Genomic DNA, 20,317 nt, shown 5'->3' on the forward strand with positions numbered 1-20,317 from the left:
ATAAATCAAAGCTCTTTTAATACTGATAACATTTTCTTAAGCAATATTTAATTATCATTCATGTTTGTTTGAATTATGCCTCTCAATGAATTCTGTTCAGATTTTTTTTAGTAAACGGGCTCTTCCCGAGTGATAAATGTGTATGTATGTGAGAAATATTGACTACTATGCATTGTACACCTCTAATAATATAGGCAGATTTTGAGCCCCTAATTTTTGGTTCAGTAGTCAAACAATCTCTGCTACATGTGGACTATTACAGAAGTGGGTTTGAAGGTGGTGGTACGGTGTGTCCTTCAAAAGAAATTAATTATCTTTTTCTAAGCTGAGATTTATTCTTTATTTCTGTGGTACTATGAGACTTTCCATCTTGTTCTATTCTTTTTTCGTAGGCTAGACTAAATTTACCAATGTAAAGCAGCCTTACTATGTATTCTAGGGGTTTAAATTTATTTTAATTTTTAAAAAAAATTCTTTAATTTTTTTTTTCTAAACTCATATTTAAACCCTGTGAAATTTAATTTCCCAGAAAAAGATGCAGGCGTACTCTATATTCTTCATTTGATGTTCTGATTGTGCTTCACACATAATAATATAGAGTGCCTTTACTTGTCTGTCTCCACATTCCCTCCAAGATAAAATATTGAGTATTTCAATGCTTCCAGTTACTTGAATGCTTGCACCAACTTCAGTAGTCCTATTGCATTCCCTTGCTGTAATAAACAAGCATTTCTAAATTCTCACTTAATTAGTTGCACTTTCTGGCATTGGTTGATGAATTATTAAATAATCTATTCTCAATGTGGCCCCTATTTACTTTCATAATACCTGACATGAAAATTACTGTTGTATTATATTACAGCCTCCAGACCCTTTGATTTTGTTCTGCTTTATCTACAAGTCACGTCTGATAAACTTGTAGAAGGATGGTCATCCTATTTCCCTGGAAATTATCAGAAATCACATTATCCTCAGTTTTGTAGATGGTATCTCACAGTAAAGGAACCAGAAGTATATTTTTGGTGTATTTTCTTTTTCAATTTTGTTAATTGGTGCTCCATAACTCCTCATGTGAACAGATGTTATTTCTTATAGACTACATCTTTACTTTCAATCCTTGCCTACTACCTTAGAGATCCTTTCTGGCTTGGCAATGCCTTATGTATTTTTTTCCTGTAAGGAATGTACCATTCCTTTCCCCTCTCTGCTGTACTACTGAGTTGTGTTTTAACTTGTCTTAGTGTCCAGTCTTAGTGAAGAGAGTTTATTTTTTCAGACTGCTCGAAGTCTGGCTGAACATGTGCATGTTCTTAACATGCCTGTAGATTAAGTGGAACTTAACCTTTTCATACTTTGTCATAGTGCAGATCCTTGGGGTTTTTCCCTAGCTAAATTTTTATTTCACTGTAATATGCTGATTTCTTCAAGTACCTCATAGCAACTGATCCACATCTTGATAAGATGAATTGATTTTTTTTTTCTCCATTGGAGAGAAATCACCTTCTAACTTGGACTGTCTGTAGGTCACCCTAAAGCCCCCTAATTAACTTCCCTCCTACCACCAAAACCGTACATGCCTATCAATTCTTCTTACACACAACTGGTAGGTTTAACATCAGAGTTCCTGATTATATTTAACTTCTGTGATCAGAAAACAAGAAAGGTAAAAGTAAGGAAATTTCTTTCTTCCTTTAGAGAATTTGGGAGGAAATTAGAGCATTTTCTAGGTGACTTCATAGAGGTTTATTTTTAAATAGGTATGATCTGTTTGATAGTCACACACATGTAGGTTTTATCTGAAACCATATTTACCATACTGCCAGAAAAGAGAGGAGGCAGAAAGGAGGATAATTACCATTTTTAACTGGAATATGTAATTATAGTACAAATACAACAAAAATATCATTAGCAGTGTTGTTATTACTCCAGTCTGAAACACTTGGTTGCTTCTTGTAGGCAAGACTAATATTGATTGCATTGGTTTCCAGGTTAGACCCAGCTACTAACATCCTACTTCAATGAAAAAAGTAATATTTTTTTGTGAAAACCGGTACTGTGGCCATTTACCCAAATAAAAATCCACTATTCGGGGGTTCCTTCTTCTCTTCCTGTCACAATGAAAACCATAAACATGGTACTTTTATAAAATACCTGATTTCTTTTGAACAGAAAAGGAAATCCAATGCAGATTTTATTTCATTTCTCCTTTACACAATAAAACATATTTAGTTTTTTAGTTTTCTTCTAAATGAAACTCTTTCCTAATAGCCAAAATATTATTTTACTCTTTCCTCTTGGTGTATTTCTGCTTCATCATTTATTTTTGCATTGTCTCTCTGCTTCAGATAAGGTTCTACCACCTGTTTCATTTTTGTAGTCCCAAATGATGTGTATATCAATGAAAGTGTGTCTCTGCAGTTTGTATTTCTTGAATGTAAGTTTTCACTTAATGCTTCTAAGCCTCTAAATGTCAGTAATGTGTTCCACTGGAATGGAAATAGGGATAATTATGTTTGCTTGTAACGCATACTATATGGGATGTTTAAACCTGGTGAGACCTCTATCTCTACTAATCCCAAAAATTGTAATCTCTCCTATGCAATTACTCACAATTTACATTTTGTCCATGTAATGAGGAAATTTTTTTCTTATTATTCAAGCATTTTTTTTGTACACATATATTTATATGTCTGTACTGAAACTCCTACAGTATAACATTTTGCAGTGAACTGTATATTCTGGACAACAGGAAATCTTAGAAAAATATCTGACTGTGTAATCCATCTGGTCTGACCAGTTCTCATTTGTTAGGCATCTCTTATGATCAGCATCTGGTGGGATTAGACTGCCCTGAACGACAAGGATTTAGCTTGCTGTACTTACATGCAGCTTTAGTGAGCCAAAAGGTCATGGGAAATATCTGTTAAAAGCAAAGTAGTATGATTAATCTAAAAATCATTAAATTAATTTTGTAACTGGCAGAGTTAGGATCAACTGAGTGAACTGTGCCTTTAATTTGAAACAGTTTGAAATGTTGTTCAGTGGAGACCCCTAAATCCAAACCATCATAACTAGATTGACAATTCATCAGAAATATCATCTTTCTTTACTGTTTTCCTCAGAAAAATCAGATAAAATTGCCTTGCAAAAAAATGAAATACTGTGGTCAAATGGATGCTAACTATTTACTACAGGTCAAAAGGTGCTTGCACTCATAATGTCTCTGAAGTGAGCAATTTCATTTCATCTGAAATAAAATCACTATGTGTGCAACTCTTGTATCCTTGTGAGGGACAAGGTCATTTATGTATTGTATGCGGAGAATCATCACACAGAGTTCATGTAGGAAGTAAAACCAACCAAAATTCAGTGTTGGGGCTCTGAGAGCACCAAAAGCTCTTTCTGACCCTGAGTAACCTCCTAGGTCTACACCCACAACCCACCCCCCCACACCTTCCCCATCCCTGACCCCATTTCAGCTCAACTCAGCACTGTCAGTCCATGCCCCCATGATGCTGTGGAGTGCTGGTTTCTCATTCTCTCCATCACAGCTATGCCTGGCAGGGACCCTGTAAGCTTATCCCCAGTTCTGTCACTTTGGTATGGACCTGCCCAGCAACCATGGGTTCTGTCTGACAAACCTGATCCAGACTTGAGGATCAACTCCTCAGCTTTACACTGGTCCTGCCTAAATACCATGAACTTGCATGGAGGTGTCACCTTGTGACTGAAACTGGCTGTTCTTTTCAAGACTGTCCTGCTTGCCTTCCTGGGTGCTGGCTGGTGAGGTCCCTTCTCCAAGGGCTGTGCATTTGTGCCCAACTTCCTTAATGTGCCAGACCATGATGCTCCCCAGCATTTTCTTCCTTTTCTTAAAGCTACATCCATTCTTTCTGATACAGACCACAAGTACGTTGAAATTTTATTTCCTCTAGACTCACCATTTTTAACAGCCCACTTATTTATTTTGTCTAGTCTCTCAGTTTTCTAGAGATTAAAGAAATTAAAATTTCTGCCTTTGCAGTGCAAGTTCATTATTCCTCAAAATCCCTGTATTTCTTCTTTCACAGGTGCAGGGTGAGGGACTTTGTTGTTCACCTTTCAAACATCATTAATTTGATACAAGAGCTATGAGGTAGGCAAGTATTGCTGCCATCCACTTCACAAGAAAAATGTACAGCCTGACTTGGTAGCAAACTTTAAAACCTTTATTTCAGTCATAGGAGCTGAATCAAAGGGCAGCTCTGGTAGAATGAGAGAGAAAAACCAGTTCTCTTGCATCCCATCTTCACTATTGCCTAAAGCAAAAGGGCCATCCTTTTCTTCCTGCAAAAGCATCCTTACAAACCCTTCATTTTTTGAAACTTACCCCTGAGTAAACATATTTGCACCCCATTAATTTTTGCAATTGACCACACAGATTAAATATGTAGTATGGTGAAATACTCTTTTCCTCTAGTTTTGTAGGCAGAACAGTGCAAAAGTGTCTTTCACTGGTTTGTGAACATTTTCAGGTTTATTGATGACCAGAGCTGGTAGTTCCTGTTTTGGGAAAATGAAATATTAGTGTCTTTAAAATATATAAAGTTGAAATAAACAGACATAGAGCTACAACCTTCATTAAATTGTTAACAAGGGTCTAAAACCCTGTGGAATTGCACCACTTCTGTGTTATAGTTGTGCAAAATTTCCTTGGCAACTGTGGATCCCCATAAAAACTTAATGCAGTTTTGTCACCACTTTGTTATAGCAGTTTCAGAAAGTGGAAATTATCCTATTTACACAACGAAAGCCAGAAGCACAGTAGCTTATGGTCCCCCTTACTTGGAGTTGGTGGAATGAAACGATTGCTGCTGAGCGCTAAAACTGCTTGTACTAAAACTGCTGGTGATACGCTCTCCAGGACAGCAAGCATCTGCTAAAACAAAGCATGCAGCATTTTGTATTCTCAGTTTCACAAATTTCATCCAAAATAGGAGTGTTTGCCTCAGGATTGGCAGCTCTAGAAATGGAGGTGACTGACTTTGGACCTAAATCCAAATCAGAAGATTCTGTAGTTATATTTATCTGAAAGAAATCAAGAACCTCTGTAGAAAGAAAACCACAATTTTCTGTTCTATTATATATTTAGAGTATTTATAAAGGAAGAAAAGAGACTGAGGTTAGTGGGAAAAAAAAGTATGGAAATAGGAAGTAAAAACTGGAAAATATAGTAAAAATACTCCCAGACCAGGGACACAAGATGACATGTGTCAGACATAGGTCAGATCATTGAAAGGGAAACATCATCTTTTAGAAAAACCTTGTAAATTCTTAAAAAGCTGCTAATCTATTGTTGGGATAATGGGAAAGAATCACCTTTCTTTTGGCAAAATATTCACAAAAGATGCATCTGAAAAACAGCAAAAATCTGCTTGCAGCAGTAAAGGGAAAAGGTTTCTAACTTCTTTGGCACAAAACCTAGTAAGGTGTGTCTTTTGGGAGATTAATCAGTGGATAAATGAAAAATCTAGGAGTTCTGAAAGCCACAGATACTTTGCTTCTAGCAGATGAGCCAGGGGAGATGTCAAATAAATTTCTCAGTGGCTGAATTTAAATAGGTGCTGCTCAGAAATAACCCAAACATACGCAATTAAATTCCTCAAGTGCAAAGTTCTGAAAGGATGGAATCCCAACAAGTCAGTAGACAGCCTGAAGTATAAATTTTATAATCATCACCACTTAAGTCTATATATAAGTATTAATAATATTTAATGTGTTGTTTTTGTTATTGTTCTTATGTTAATAATTGTCTAATTTGACTAGACAGTATTTGGTAAATCAGCTGTTTTCTGCTCAGTTTAGCTGAGTAATGTTAATCTAGTGTTTCTTTGATTAAAAGACTGACTAGAACTGGTCAGAAAATATCAGAAAAGCAAATCTGAAACTAAAAAAATTCTTTTCATACAGAATAAAGTAGTTTAGTATTGGGTAGAAGTATATGTCAAGTTGTATTCCTTTGGAAAGTACATTGATGCTAGGTAAGGAAAATGCTACTTTTTGTCAGTAGCAAATGATAGTTCTAGTGTTCTCTTACACTAGGTAGAAGGATTTTGGGCATTGGCTAAACTATGATCAAGAGAGGTTTGTTTTCTTTTGTTATCATTGATGGCTTGTTTTAAAAAAACAAATTTTTCTTTGTATCAAGAAAAACCTCTGTTGTAAGGAGCAGTTAATGGCATCGCTGGAGCTAAAATAAAAATAATTCACTTTCACTAGTATAGAAGCAGAAGAAGAAGTCATTACTGATCACTTTTTGTGAACACATTTTCACAGAATGATTTTAAAACCTGGTAACATCACAGCAGAATAAAGGATGTAACAAATCTTGGTGAGCTGACAATTCTGACTTGCTTCTCTGAGATAAAAAAAAAAATTAATAAAAAGTTACTTATGTGTCCATTTGTTCTAATAATTGTAAAAGGTTATAATGACCCATACAGAGGGTCATCAGAAAGTATCTGCATATAGCTTCTATATGCAGGCTTCTAAATTCTCTTGTTTAATATCACATATCTTCCATCCTCTGTGTTCTGTGTTTGTATGTGGGATACCTGTTTTACACTGACTTGCTTCTCCTGTTTCTGTTATTACAAACAAATTAAATAGACCATCATTGCAATTGATGCGATCATAATTCTATTAACTTAAAATTGGTACGCTACTCTCTTCATTTCAGTCTGTGATCATGTTGCAGACTAAAATTATTTTTGCTTATCTATTAGGAATAGTAAAGTGAAACTGGTTTTGCAGTCATGTGGCTGGAGGAAAACCAGCAGCAATTAAGACAGAAAACCTTGAAGTAGTTATATGGGAAAAAACCCTAAATCAGAAAGCCAGATTGCTCTGTATGTTGTCTGGCTTCTTTGTGCTATTAGGTAGCTCAAAGAGGACAGTCTTGCCACTATTAAACAGGTGAAAAAATCTGCTTGTACCTGGTTGCATGTGCCACCTTCAAGCCAACTATACCTCTTGCTGCCCCATGGTGTGATGAGTGGTCTAAGAGAAGGGTAGGCCACAGAGGAGTTCATTAGGCTTTATCAGCCCCTAAGTGATATAAGCTAAGCTCTGCTGATTCATGCTAGGACCAGTTGAAATAAGTGCTTGAGAATGTATAAGAGCTCCCTTGATGAGTCTTTTCCCTTTATACTGTCTCATACATCACTTTGGCTACCACAAAACTATTGGTCCTAACAGCCCCGGAAACACAGAAGAATTGTCTGCCCCATGACACAAAGTGGGAGCCCAGTTTCTGGGGCTGTGTGTGAACTTGTTTTTGCCACTCATAGTAAAGTCCTTTAGGTGGTACAGTCATTGATAGCAGATTTTGGTCATAGGGGAATAGCACCTTGATCACATCATAGGCAAAATGGGAAAAACTATGTGTTTGCATATATCATCGTCAAGATCATTGCTTGTCATTACAGATATAAATGCAATCCATCTGCTTCCTTCTCACTGGCTCTCAGTTCACTAGTTTGCCTTTTTCTCAACTTGTGACAGGTGAGGAATAATCTGACTGACGTCCTTGATGGCAAAGACATCGAGATTTCAGATACTGAGAGTTTTTCCGATGATCCCTGCACAAGTGTAAAGAAGCTTAAGGTATGTGTTGCTGTTTGATGAAAAGGTGGTGATATTTTTTTTTTGTATGAAGAGGAATATGGAAATGAAATCTGTTAGAATTGTGTATTACTACATTCCTTTGCATAATAATATCTAAAAATGGCATTTTGAGGGCCTAGTCCTTCTTAAGTTAATGAAGGTCTATGTGTATGGTAAATATTTTTAATAGTTCCTGATAGTGATACTAAACAAACAAAATTGTTGCTGGCTTAATGCTCGCAGTTAAAGCCCCAGTCATAGTGATATACATGTGAAAACTCCTGAAGTTTGGAACCAGAACCCTTTTAAGGTAAATTGTCATGTAGAAAGAATATTGAGCCTCTTTCCATTACCTTCATTACATATTTTAAATTGAATTTACATATTTTAAATTGAATTATTTTCTAACATCATCTGCATGATTTCAAATGAATCATAAGGAAAAAAGAAGAAAAAAAAATTGGTAGCAGAATATTTTCCCATCCTTCTCTTATTATAATGATTTATTAGACTTCTGGCACCTCATAAAATTAAAACTATATTTTAGCATTATCATGCGGCACAAGCAGCAATAAACTAGACACAGGAGAGATGAATCTTAAACTGCACAGGAACATGAAAAAAATTATTGAACAGCAGGAGAAAGAACTTTTAAATTACGAAGATCAAATTGTTTCTGACATCAAGTACATATGACACACAATCAAAGCTACAATCCTGCAAATGCTTAAATATATGTAAAACAGGTTACAAAAAAACCTTAATAAACTAAATGATATTAAAAAAAATAAAATTAAAGCAAGAATATTGACCTGTGTAAGACTAGACCACTACTGAAGCTAGAAAGGTTCTGGAGCATGGTGTGCATTTTTATTTCCCCAATCTAGAGATGTAAGGCTGAATGTTTAAAGTATTAATAGGTAAACACATTTAAATTAATGAAATTGATGATTATGGAATGGAAAACAGCAAAATCTGGTATGATTTGCAGAAGTATACCTTTATATTTTATATTTCTCTCACTGACACCTTAGTTTCTACTGCATTGACCGCACAGTTAAAAAGTAAATTTAAGCATATCATTAAATATAAGGATATATTTATATCATTAAATATAAGGATATTTATATCATTAAATATAAGGATATATTTATATCATTAAATATAATTTAAGGATATCATTAAAATTCATTTTTGTATTCAGAGAAAGGGGTGGATTTGTACATCCATGTAAATGCTTGAAAATTCTAAGCATGTGCAGGCAAATTGTGAGAGCAATAACACTTCTGCTTCCAACTTTTACGTGTCTTGCATGTAGGACAGAAGAATTGCCATCATGTTATGATGGTGGGAGTTGATGTCCTCTAGTTCACCTTCACCATCAGTGATTCCTTAGCTGAGGTCAGAGGCTTATCTATAGTTCTTCAAGGGGACATCCAAGCATTTAGAAGGCAGAACATGTGGCTACCTCTTTTGTCAGTTACCCAGGTTTTTGTAGATTTACTGATAACCTCTTGACTGTCAGATATGTGGTAGAGAATAAGACAGAGTATCTGAGCTATTCAATTTAGGTATCTCATAAAGAGCCTGCCAAGACGTTGACTTTTCCTGGCAGATGAGATATTGTAGCAATCCTTCTCTGAAAAGCTATATAATACAACATTGTGGTGTTATTCATTAGAAATGAGACAGATTAAAATCTGATCAAAGAAGGGAAGCTCTGAAAGCTGAAAAAGAAAATAGCTGCCTATTTCAGCATAATGTGCATCACTCAAAAACTCTGAAAAGGCTAAAGACTGTCTCGTGTCTGAGGCTGTTAGAAATGGCAGTGAAGGAGACAAGTTCTTCTTCATCCCTCAGCAGAGCATCTTAGATGTGTTGATCCTCACTCTCTTCAGCCTTTATATAACTCAGCTCCTGGTGGTACCAAAGACATTTTATATTTAGTAGCCAAATAATATCCTCACCTATGTTAAAGAAAGAATGGAGAAAAGGAATCATTAATTTTTACGCTGTGCTATAGTCTTAATTTATAAAATGTGTTTTTATGTAGGGTTTGCCACAAACTGTGGGTAAATGAAATGTAACTGTTCTTCATTTTCTTGTTTGAACTTCAGTCCATATGGGAACATATGTATTTCTTACTGAGGGGCAAAGCTTAAATGCTGATATTGCTACTGTAATCTCTGGGAAGAGTAAATATGACAGCTCACCATCTGGCAAACAGTCTAAACATTGGTCTTTTTATGTAAGTGCAGTTTTGGGAGTTGCCTTCCCCCGGGATGTTTTTAATCATCTTGTAGATCACCTGCCTAGCTCCATGAATTAAAACCTTCTCTGTCAAATATGTTTTAGCTTCAAGCAAGCAATTTACAGCTCTCTGGAAAAGAGACTTGACACTTGTTGGGATCCAGTGGGTGATTTCTTTGATCCCTATGAGGAAGTTCTACTGTGTTAACTTGCATCATTCTGCAAGGGTTTGAGTAAAGGAATAGTATATCCTTGCAAGGAAATCATGCTGGTTTATAGTCAGTTAACTGTTTGAATGGAGGGGTAAATAAGTTAAGCATCTGATGTATTTCTTAGCATGAGTCTGTAATGTGGACTTTGAACTACGAGCACTGACATGAACCCAGCTCTGATACACTTTGGTGCAGACTTCATTACCCATGCAGATAAAACCTCTGCAAGCGACTTGAGCTAAGTGCAGTTGCATGAATTTGAAGCTTCAGTGTCTCTCATCTCTCTGAGATGGAACCAGCAGACCCAAGCCTAGCATCCAATGGATCTAGGCTTATCTGCAATCTTGAATGCAATTCTTCAAGAACAAATTCGGGGAAAATGTGGAAGGGAATGCAAAAAGTGAGTTCAGGATGAAGAGGCTGGCTGAGGCGTGTGTCATTGCACAGAGGAAGACTGCTATGCATGAAAGAGGAAGAGCTGTTGTACAGACTTTCCTAAATTAGCTCCTAAATTACATGTGTTCTGATACATAATTCCTTGGTTACATGATTGCATACTAAATTATGTGATAATCAGGTGGAAGCAATGTCTTAAGGCGTGAAACTACACACCCCAGGCACTATGACTTCAGTCTGAATGTTGTCACACAGGCAGTGGGCAGCATTGCTGTGTGTGCACTCTGGGATTATTATTTATGAAGCCACATAGTTTATATATTTTGGTTTTTTGATTGTTCTTTTAATTGGTTCTCATCATGTTATAAAATGGAAAGGAATTTCTTCAATTTTAAGTTTAATTTTTAGGTGCTGTGCCATTTATTTTTTAATCAAACTCTGCTACTCTTTTCTTCAAATATTAAGTCTGCATTTTTATATTCAGAGCAGTCAAGTGACTCAGAGCTGAGGTTCCAAGAATAACCAAATTATTTTTAAAATGTGAAAAAAGAAATAGTAGATGAGGTTCTTTTTTTTTGTGCATAATTCCTAAATCTATTTATTGTCCTTACAAACATTGTAATACTATTGCTGTAATTTGTGTAATTTGTTTGTTTAGTTTCATGTAACCTTGTTAGATTTGTTTATAAAGAATCTAATCCACTTGAAAAAGATTTACATTACTTTATCAGTCTGTGGCTAAATATAAAAATGAAGTGAAGCAGGCTTACTGAAAATGCACAGGTTCCGAATGAGCAAAGCACATTACATTATTTCTGATTTAAACCATGCTAAGGGTGATACCGTTTTCATGCATTTAGTTACAGAGGCATTCTAATATCTTACTGCACTGTCCATCATAATATTTTTCTGTTGGACAACTAATAAACAGTGAAATTATCTGAGCTAAAAATCTTTGACAAATTGATTTAATTAAAACTTAAATGTTTTTTGCCACTGAAAATCATACCAAAGCATATGTTTGTTTTTTCCTTAGAGAGGGAAAGAGCTATTAGTAATTCTAAACAGGTCTTATATGAAAGAAATGAAAAATTTGATTTGCTCAAGCTTTTACAGAGAACTCTGCCATTTTTTGTGAAAGAAAAGGTAATGTGAAGCCATAAAAGTGTGTTTTATGGATATTAGAAGTAATTTTTCATGTTAGGAAGAGGTTAGTCCTGTTCCTGGAGAAATATTTTCCTGCATATGCTCCTGAATTTAGGAAGACTCTCTTAATATGTTTCTAAGTATGAAAGTAAAATTGTCTTCAGACTTCAGTCATAGGTTTTTAAGCTGTGATTTTTTAAAATATGTAGAGGTGGGAGGGAGTAGAGAGGGAGTTGACAATGTATTACAGTGACTATAGAGAAGATGCTGTATGAGTAAAACCTTTAAAAATTACTAAAGCAGGCATAATAGCAAGGCATTTGATTTCACAAATCTAATTTCTTAATTTTAACAGTTTTATTTCATGCAGACAGTAATAAGTTTATGTCTTCAACTGGTTCTAATACACAAAATTGTAGTAGAAATATTGCAAGGAAACAAAAGAATATTTGATATTTCAGTGTTTCTGAATACTAATATTTGACTGCAGTATCAGATTTACTCTCATTACTACTATAGATTAATAATTTTCTACACCTCAGCTTTTTTTTTTTTTTTTTCTTTTGTGGTACTTCAAATTCTTGAACTTACAGAAAATGAAATAGTTCTGTATTCTGTCTGCAGCTGTGGTCTGTGCTAACTCCCTGCATGATCTGAATGGCCAGTTAAAGTGGTCTCTGGAAGCTGCGACTGTGTTTAACTGCCTCGTATTTTATTCAATCTGCAGGGTAATGACGTTCGGATAATCCTTGGCCAGTTTAATGAGGAAATGGCTGTGAAAGTTTTCTGCTGTGTAAGTAAATACATTTAATTGCATATCAGAATGAAGACTGTGTTACGTTTGATAAAAAAGTAACTTGAGCATAAACATTTCTTCACAAAATTCAGCTCTGTGAAGGTTTGTATCCTAAAAAGGGCTTACACATGTGTAGTTCCATTTCTCTTTCAATAAAATACTTTGTCTTCAGTGGAATTTGGCATAGACTGCATGGTTAGCTTCTTCTTATTACTTTCCTGTAGTGGAATTAAATGTTAAATCAAACTGGAGCATTGCTCTTCACATCAGATCCAGGTAAATACTTGCATATGTAGCAGCAGATAGAGAGAGAACTGCAAGATTTCAGTCTTGTCCAAGAGCTGTGTTCTGGTGATAATGTCTGTGTGTATGGGCTTTGCATGTCTTGCTTTTAAAGAATAAGAAATTCAAGCCAGTTCCTATACATCCTGACTCAGCAACACTAATAATTTCTGCTGCTGAAAATGTTGCTAATTGCACAGTTGTCATTCCCATCTGAGTGCTGTACATTTTACATGTATTACATGAAAGCAAATATTAGTTAGTAAAAAAGTTTTTTTTAACCATAACAGTAAGACTAGCAAACATAAAATTCCTCATCCTTACTATTTGTTTAAGTGAATGTGCTTCAAACTTATCCTGCCTTAAAAGTAGCAGGATTAAAATGTATATTTGTACCAGCCTGAAAAAAATCCAAGAGAAAGATTTTAGTGGCCTAAGTATTGAGTTCTTAGTCAAAATAGTTAGATTAATCCAAGAACACAGTAAATATAATAGAAAAGCAATAATGAGAGTGTATAAATTTCCAAGGGTGCTTTTAAGTGTTCACTTAATGATAAAATTACCTATCCTTGGAAAAAAAGGAGGCAGAAGTTCAAAATCTGAGTGCTACATGTGTCTCAGATACATCTTGGCTCTTACTCAGCAGCTGTCCCAGTTGGTGGCAAAATTTGGAAAGGAGATTGTAGAGTATATTTGGAAGGAACAAAATCTGTTTTCATCCGAAAGAAAATGGAAAGCATTTTTTTATTTTTCATTCTTCTCATGTCTTATAGGTCTTTGTATGTAGATCTTTTTGTGCTGCCATTTAAATTGGATTGACAGAGATAATCTCCTATTTTTTTTCATTCCTGGAAGAAAGAATGGCACTTCTGTAGCCCAGATCTATCTCAGATCTCTTGGGATTGGGCTGCATTTCCCTATCAGAGGAGTCCTGGTCAGAATTATCTTCCAATCCAACATTAGCAAGAGATTGGCCTCATTTCTAGTTGCCCTTAATTTCTTGTTGCATTTCTCTGGAATTCTCTTCCAAATCCATGTTCATGTGAGGCCACTGAAGAAATCTTAGAATTCCTTAGAGAGGCAGGCTGTCCTTTAGTCTGCATCACTGTTGAATAAAAGGTGCCAGGGAGAGGATGTCTCTGTCTCATGAGCACTGGCCGCAGGTTTCTGTGGCTACAGTTTGGTGTGAATGTGGGAAATGTGCATAAATCTCAGCAGTTTAAAGCATGATGGCTGCTTCTAAAGTACATTAGTGTCAAAAATAATAAGGTGGATTTTTCTGGAGCCTGGAGAAATCTGAAAGATCATGTATTTAAGCTTTTTAAATGTATTTATTTGAGAGTTTTAGCAGGAGACTGAATGCAGGAGAGGGCAGTTCAAAGTAGGTACTTTATATATTAATGCACTACACTATGTCAGAAAACTTGTTATTATTCATAACATATATTGTTGACTCATGCACTCCTATAGATATATGTCTAAGAGCACAATAATTTAGATATGTCAAGTTTTTTAACTCCTCTCTTCCAGGTGTATCTTTGGACAGGTTTCACTTGTGAATCCTTGTTATATTCTGCAGGTTTACTGAAGTCAGTCAGAAAAAGGCTTTGAGTTTGTTAAAGGGAGGTGCTTTTTCATTAATGCAAGATTTAAAATTATTTTTTCTGATTGTAGGTATATTTTAAATATTATTTGGTAATGCCTTATGTAGATGGCAAAACCTTTAAACTCTGCCTCACTTTTCTACCTGGATTCAACAGTCATATTTTGTGAGGTTTCCTCAGGACATCCATAGCAGTTTATATAAGATCACAGAACCATTTAGGTTGTAAGAGACCTTTAAGATTATCAAGTGCAGCCATTAATGCAACACTGCCAAGTCCACCACTAAGTAATGTCCCTAAGTACCTCATCTGTGCATCTTTTGAATGCCTCCTATGATGGTGACTCAGCCTCTTCCCTGGTCTCTGATAATCCTTTCAGTGAAGAAGTCTTTCTTCATATCCAATCTAAGCCACCTCTATTGCAACTTCAGGTCATTTCCTCTTTTCCTATTCCTTGTTATTGGGAAGAAGAGACCAACACTTACACCCACACAAAAAAAAAAAAAAAATGGGCTAAAAGATAGTACAACTCAGTAGCAAACTTTAAAAACAGAACAGGACTGGTTCAAACCAAAGTGAATGTTGGCAGGTATTTCCTACAAGGATTTAAATAAATTTAGCTCATAAGTTAAAATAAGTTTAGTTCATTTAGTTCATTAAATAAGTTTAGTTCATTTATCACCAGTGTAAAAAACAGTGAGAAATTTTAGTTCTATGGAAAATCTTAGATTTATAATTCATTTTCACCTCAGTGGGATGAATGTGATGTTTTCTTGGAATAGAAATTAGGCCCTTTTGGTCAAAACTTAATAATTCAACAATCAACAAATTGCCAATAATTGTTTGCTACACATAAAAAATAGTTATTACATTAATCTCTTTGTTGTAAATAAGCATTTATTTATGGATTCAAAAAAAGAAGGAAATGCTTTAAAAGAAAAAAAAAAAAAATCACAAGGGCAAAAATTGTCCGTGACAGTTTCCTGGCTGCTTGACAGCAACTTGGGGCTTTGTATTCTACACAGGGTATGGGAAAAAGATTAAGAAAAATGTATGACTACTTTATGCTGTTATGGTGGTAAAAAGTATGTGCAAACCTTCTTCATCTTGCTCTTGTCTGCCAAAAAGTCTTCCCCTTAGAAACTGAAACTTGTAGGTATTGGTCTATGTGCACTCAAACAGTTCAAGAAAAATCCATGTGTTTTAAGTACTTGTATCTTTTAAGCATTAAAATAATCTCAATTTAGCAGAATCAACAGGGAGAAAATGGTGGCAAAAAAAGCATCATTTTGCAATAAGTCTTCTGGGACCCAAACACTGAAATATCTGGGCACTGTCAGCTGTGCTGTCACTAGAAAAATGACTGCATGGTCATAGTGCTCAGCCTCAGAAGATCTGATTTTGTTCCTACTTTTGCCTTCCCCAGACTACCCTTCAAGCCCTGTCATTCCACCGTATCTCAAAGGAAGAGCTGACAGCTCTTAAAGTGTTTGTTTTGCATTTTGTTAAACCAGATTGATGCAGAAATGTGAAAGTGTAACCAGTCTTTCAGGCAACCATGTTGGGAATGATCTCTTGTTTCCAAGATGAAATTTCGGGCTATTTTGAAACTTTCAATTTTCAGCCTATTTTCCAGGGCATTCACAGATTATGCAGGAAACAGTACAAGTGCTTATGCAAACAGAAAATTTCCAGCAGCTCTACTTTCAGAATAGTTCACAGCCAATACTTTCTGGCAACACACAGTTTGATACTTTAATCTCTATAGAGCAGGGGAAGCTAAATAAGATTGTCCTTCTCTAAAAGCACTATTCTGTATCAGTTTGTGTCTTCATGATTCGAAAACTGTCAGACAAAAAAACACTCAGTGACTGAAAGGTCTTGAATGACCTAACTGTATAATGCAAACTCTTTTAGAAGGGAGTACTGCAGGATGGAATTGCTATTTTCCTTGCGGGTGGCCCTGGAATACCTGGAAAGTGTCTCCATAGCTGTGCAGGAGTGCAGGTGGATAGGAGGATAGAAACAGATATATTTCGGAAGAGCAGAATTAACAGGCAAGAGAAAGACAAACTGTTTATGTGGATTGTGGAATAAGTAATATATGAGATGCAAGACACCAGGTTTCAGACAGGACTTTCAAGCAGCATTGCATACAAAGGCATGAAATTTGATTTTGTCTGAACAAAAGCTCTGCAACCAGGGGCCAAATAAATCTGCTTTCTGCACAATACTGTTATGAACTGAACTGGCACCATTATAATAGACTTCACAGATATAAAGCCCATTTTTAATTTGGGTATTAACATATTTAGGAGGTTGTCCTATTTCATATATTCTGTTATTGCTCTTTACTTCTCTGATAGGCTTTTTGTATGATTGTTGGGATACTTTTCAAAACAGTTATTTCAGAATGACTAATATGTCCTGTTTGCATTCTTATAATTTCCTCCTTCTGTAATATTTTTTTTGTGAAAATGTAGCAGTGTTTCTGTTAAGAGCTCTAAGCTTGCACCATTTCTAAAAATTAGAATTTTTATCTTAGGCCTTCTATCTCAAGTATTGCTTGTATTAGGAACCAAATAAGAATGAGACCTGCAGTTTTGAAATGGAGCCTGACTGAAATGTCAAAAGAAAAATATCTAGTTGCAAGACAGTGAGAGAAACATCTGAGATAAAATTTACTAATTTTATACTAGAACACTCTTCCGAATCAAAGAGAATATTTGAGAATAGATCAGCTTTTAGGTACAACAGCATATGTGCCTGACTAAGAAAGTATTTCTGTTTCCTGTTATATATATCTGCTAAGTATTGAAAGGAGATAACTATAAACTCAGTATCTTGGATTACAGTGGGCTGGATTCAGTATTCCAACAATATAGAATTTCATATGAAGAAAATTCTCGCTGAGAAAAAAAAAAATATCATTAAGATTTTGCTTTAGCAATTCACTGTTCACTCATGCTCCTTAGAAGGAACTGCTAATTTAATGTTACTGTGGTCTGCTTTTTAGCCACGTGTGATTCGATGGTGCCTATGATCCAAGTTTTCTTGTTAACCTAGTCCTTAGGTTGATTTAAGGGTGATAATTACTTAGTTTAAATGTGGTAGCATGGTAGTTCTATCACTCATGTAATGTTGTGTATAAAGAACTTTCTGTGGAAAGCAGTGTCTTCTGTTTCTGTTCCTCTTTAACTCCCTCAGTTCTATAATACAGTTCATTTTTCTGTTTTTTTAGGAAATGATCCACTGAAAGAAAAACAGGGTTTAGTAAATTCTCATTTCCTGAATTCTAAATCAGGAGTCTTCAAAAAAAGTCTTCATTATTACCAAGTAATTATTGTAAACTGTTTAAAATACTTGTGTACCCAATTACACCGTCATTTTTTAATAACAAAAAAAAAAAAATTAACCAAAAGCAATTGGTTTTATGTTCAATACCTCTATTAAAATGTCCATTATATTTTCTGTTTTTCTTATTTGCAGGCTTACGATGAAGAAATGTATGGCAGCAAATATCAGTGGATTATTCCAGGGTGGTATGAAAATCTTTGGTGGGAAGCTTGGATTAATTCCTCACAGTGTCTCAGCAAAAATCTTCTTACAGCCATGGAAGGTTATATTGGAGTGGATTTTGAGCCTCTCAGCTCAAAAACGAACAAGACTATATCAGGAAGGGTTTGTATTTTTCTTCCATCTATTTTATGATACCATGAGTTCTCTCACTGCTGGGCTGGCACAGTAAAACACCAAGGGGGGAGGTGAAGCTAAAGGGTTCTTCTACCAAGTGACCTGTCAGTCATCACAGTTAGTTTCACTACTTTCCGCTAGTTGCAATTTTAAAATATTTGAAAATCAAATCTTATTTTCTACAGCGTAAGAAAGCAGTGAAGTCCCTTGCTTCAAATCTGCCCTCTTCCCCCAGTATGAACATTCTAGTTAAATGTACATTAAAGTTTGAGTAACATTCTAGTTAAATGTACATTAAAGTTTGAGTAACAGTCTTTAATATCTTGTGCTGTGCCACTTCAAGTTAAATAGTTGAGCGCAGAAACAGAAAACTCTTATATTTAAACCTATTCTGCAAATGACCAATTTGAATGGTGATTTGTGTCTCTCAGAACTAGGGAGCAGGAGGTGAGGCTTGTTTTAAATATAAAAATATGTGGGGTTTCCATAAAGCACATAAAATTTTATCACAGAACAAATCCATACAAACTCTGACCAATGAATAAATATGCCTGATTGTGCTGTTTTTCATTTTTCTTTTCCATCTGCCTTTCATGCCTTGCTGAGTGAGCATGAAAGACAACTTTACTGAAGGGTAGCTCATCATATGAAAGCACACCATCCAGAACATAATGAATTTGTAAAATATAGACAAATTACCACTCAAAATTTCATATTGAGCAAACGGTTGCTCAGGTAAAGGTAATTTGATTTGTGTTATCCTGTAAAGTGTAATCAGACCACTAATTTGCAGGGACAGAGACTTATTCCCTGTTCTAGTATTATGGCTCACCAGAGTACAGTTTTGGTTGAATTGGCGCCTTTTGTACAAAAGTAAAATAAAGCAAATTGTCATTTACACAGTGAGGCAGTACAACTGCTTTCAGTCTCCCTGTCTTCTAGTTCTGCTTCCCAATCTCACCAGCAGTTTTTATATCAAACAATACATGTTTCTTGAATTTTATTTTCTTTCATAAGTTTTATTTTGGAGGCCTTTTCTGTATTAGTTATGCACATCTCTAAATTGGATGATGCAGTTTCAGGTGTTGGTTTAGATTCAACTCTGTAAAATATTAAGTATTGAGGTAAAACTGAATTTTATCTCTTCTGCAGACTCCACAGCAGTATGAAAAGGAATACAATGCTAGACGTGGTGATGGGCAATCCAGCAAATTTCATGGTTATGCTTATGACGGAATATGGGTGATTGCCAATTCCCTACAGCGGGCAATGAGTTACCTGAATTCCACCAACGAGCACCAAAAAATTGAAGATTTTAACTACTCAAATCAAAAACTTGGCGACATCTTTCTGAGTGCTATGAATGAAACCAGGTTCTTTGGAGTAACGGTAAGTCCTTATCAGATAATTGTGGGATGCAGGAGGCTTGTGATTTTGTGTCAGTAATTGAAACAAGTATTAAATATTAAGTATGCTTGAAAAAGAAACAGAGTTGCTTCTATCTTCAGAGCTACCAGTTCCACTTTATATTAAAAATTAATGCCTTGACAGTCTTGCTCATTACCTGTCTGCAGATGCCAAGGAACGACACTGTACAATTCCTCAGTTATCAGATTTTTAAGCATGAATGTCATCTGAATTAACAAATCAGAGTGGTCTCAAGGGAACCACAAGTTTTGCAAGCTGCAGTGACCTTTTAAGCGAAAGTTTTAGCAGTTAAGGAGTAGCTGGAATGTAATCTGAAAATACATATTTCTCTCCATCATTTAGGTTTGGTAATAGGCTATGGTACACTGTTTCTAACTCCAGTGCTGTACATCCTAGATATGCTTGCAACACGCTTCAGCTGCGATTTAAATTTATTTATAATTTGTATTTTTTCACAGTTGAGTACAAAGCATGCTCACAGTGACTTAAAAACTGCTCATATACAGTAGTATCTTAATTCTGATTTCAATTGTACGATTTCAAACCCTTAGTATTTTTTATTTTTTAGAATTTGTTTGCATTTCTTCTGCTTTTTTAGCAGAGTAAAACAGGCGACAGGAGTGTGGTCTTAAAACTTCTTAATTGCATCTGAGGCAACATCAGTTGGAAGTTAGTGGTGCATTTGTGTTCAGGAGTCTGCAGAGCTCACCGAGAGAGATGAGCAGATTTCATTTCATGGAAAATAGTCTTTGGAGTTTCCAATAGCTGCAACAAGGAACCTACTGGAATATGATTTGCTGAGCAATGTGCTTGGTCTGCAATATGGCTAGATAAAGAAAACAGTGTTTGGAGAAAAGTGTGTTTCA

General features: G+C 35.4%; 1 protein-coding gene across 1 annotated transcript in view; it reads left to right on the forward strand.

Annotated features, from left to right (window-relative positions):
* Positions 1-20,317, forward strand: part of GABBR2 (gamma-aminobutyric acid type B receptor subunit 2) — a 355,481-nt gene that overhangs the window by 107,087 nt on the left and 228,077 nt on the right. Inside the window, exons 5-8 of the mRNA XM_053941075.1 lie at positions 7,543-7,644; positions 12,376-12,441; positions 17,820-18,011; positions 19,176-19,412. Of these exons, the coding sequence (XP_053797050.1) occupies positions 7,543-7,644; positions 12,376-12,441; positions 17,820-18,011; positions 19,176-19,412 (597 nt within the window). The remainder of the gene's footprint in view (positions 1-7,542; positions 7,645-12,375; positions 12,442-17,819; positions 18,012-19,175; positions 19,413-20,317) is intronic.

The sequence above is a fragment of the Vidua chalybeata genome, chromosome 1 (assembly GCF_026979565.1).
Source record: "Vidua chalybeata isolate OUT-0048 chromosome 1, bVidCha1 merged haplotype, whole genome shotgun sequence".
NCBI classification, from domain to species: Eukaryota; Metazoa; Chordata; class Aves; order Passeriformes; family Viduidae; genus Vidua; species Vidua chalybeata.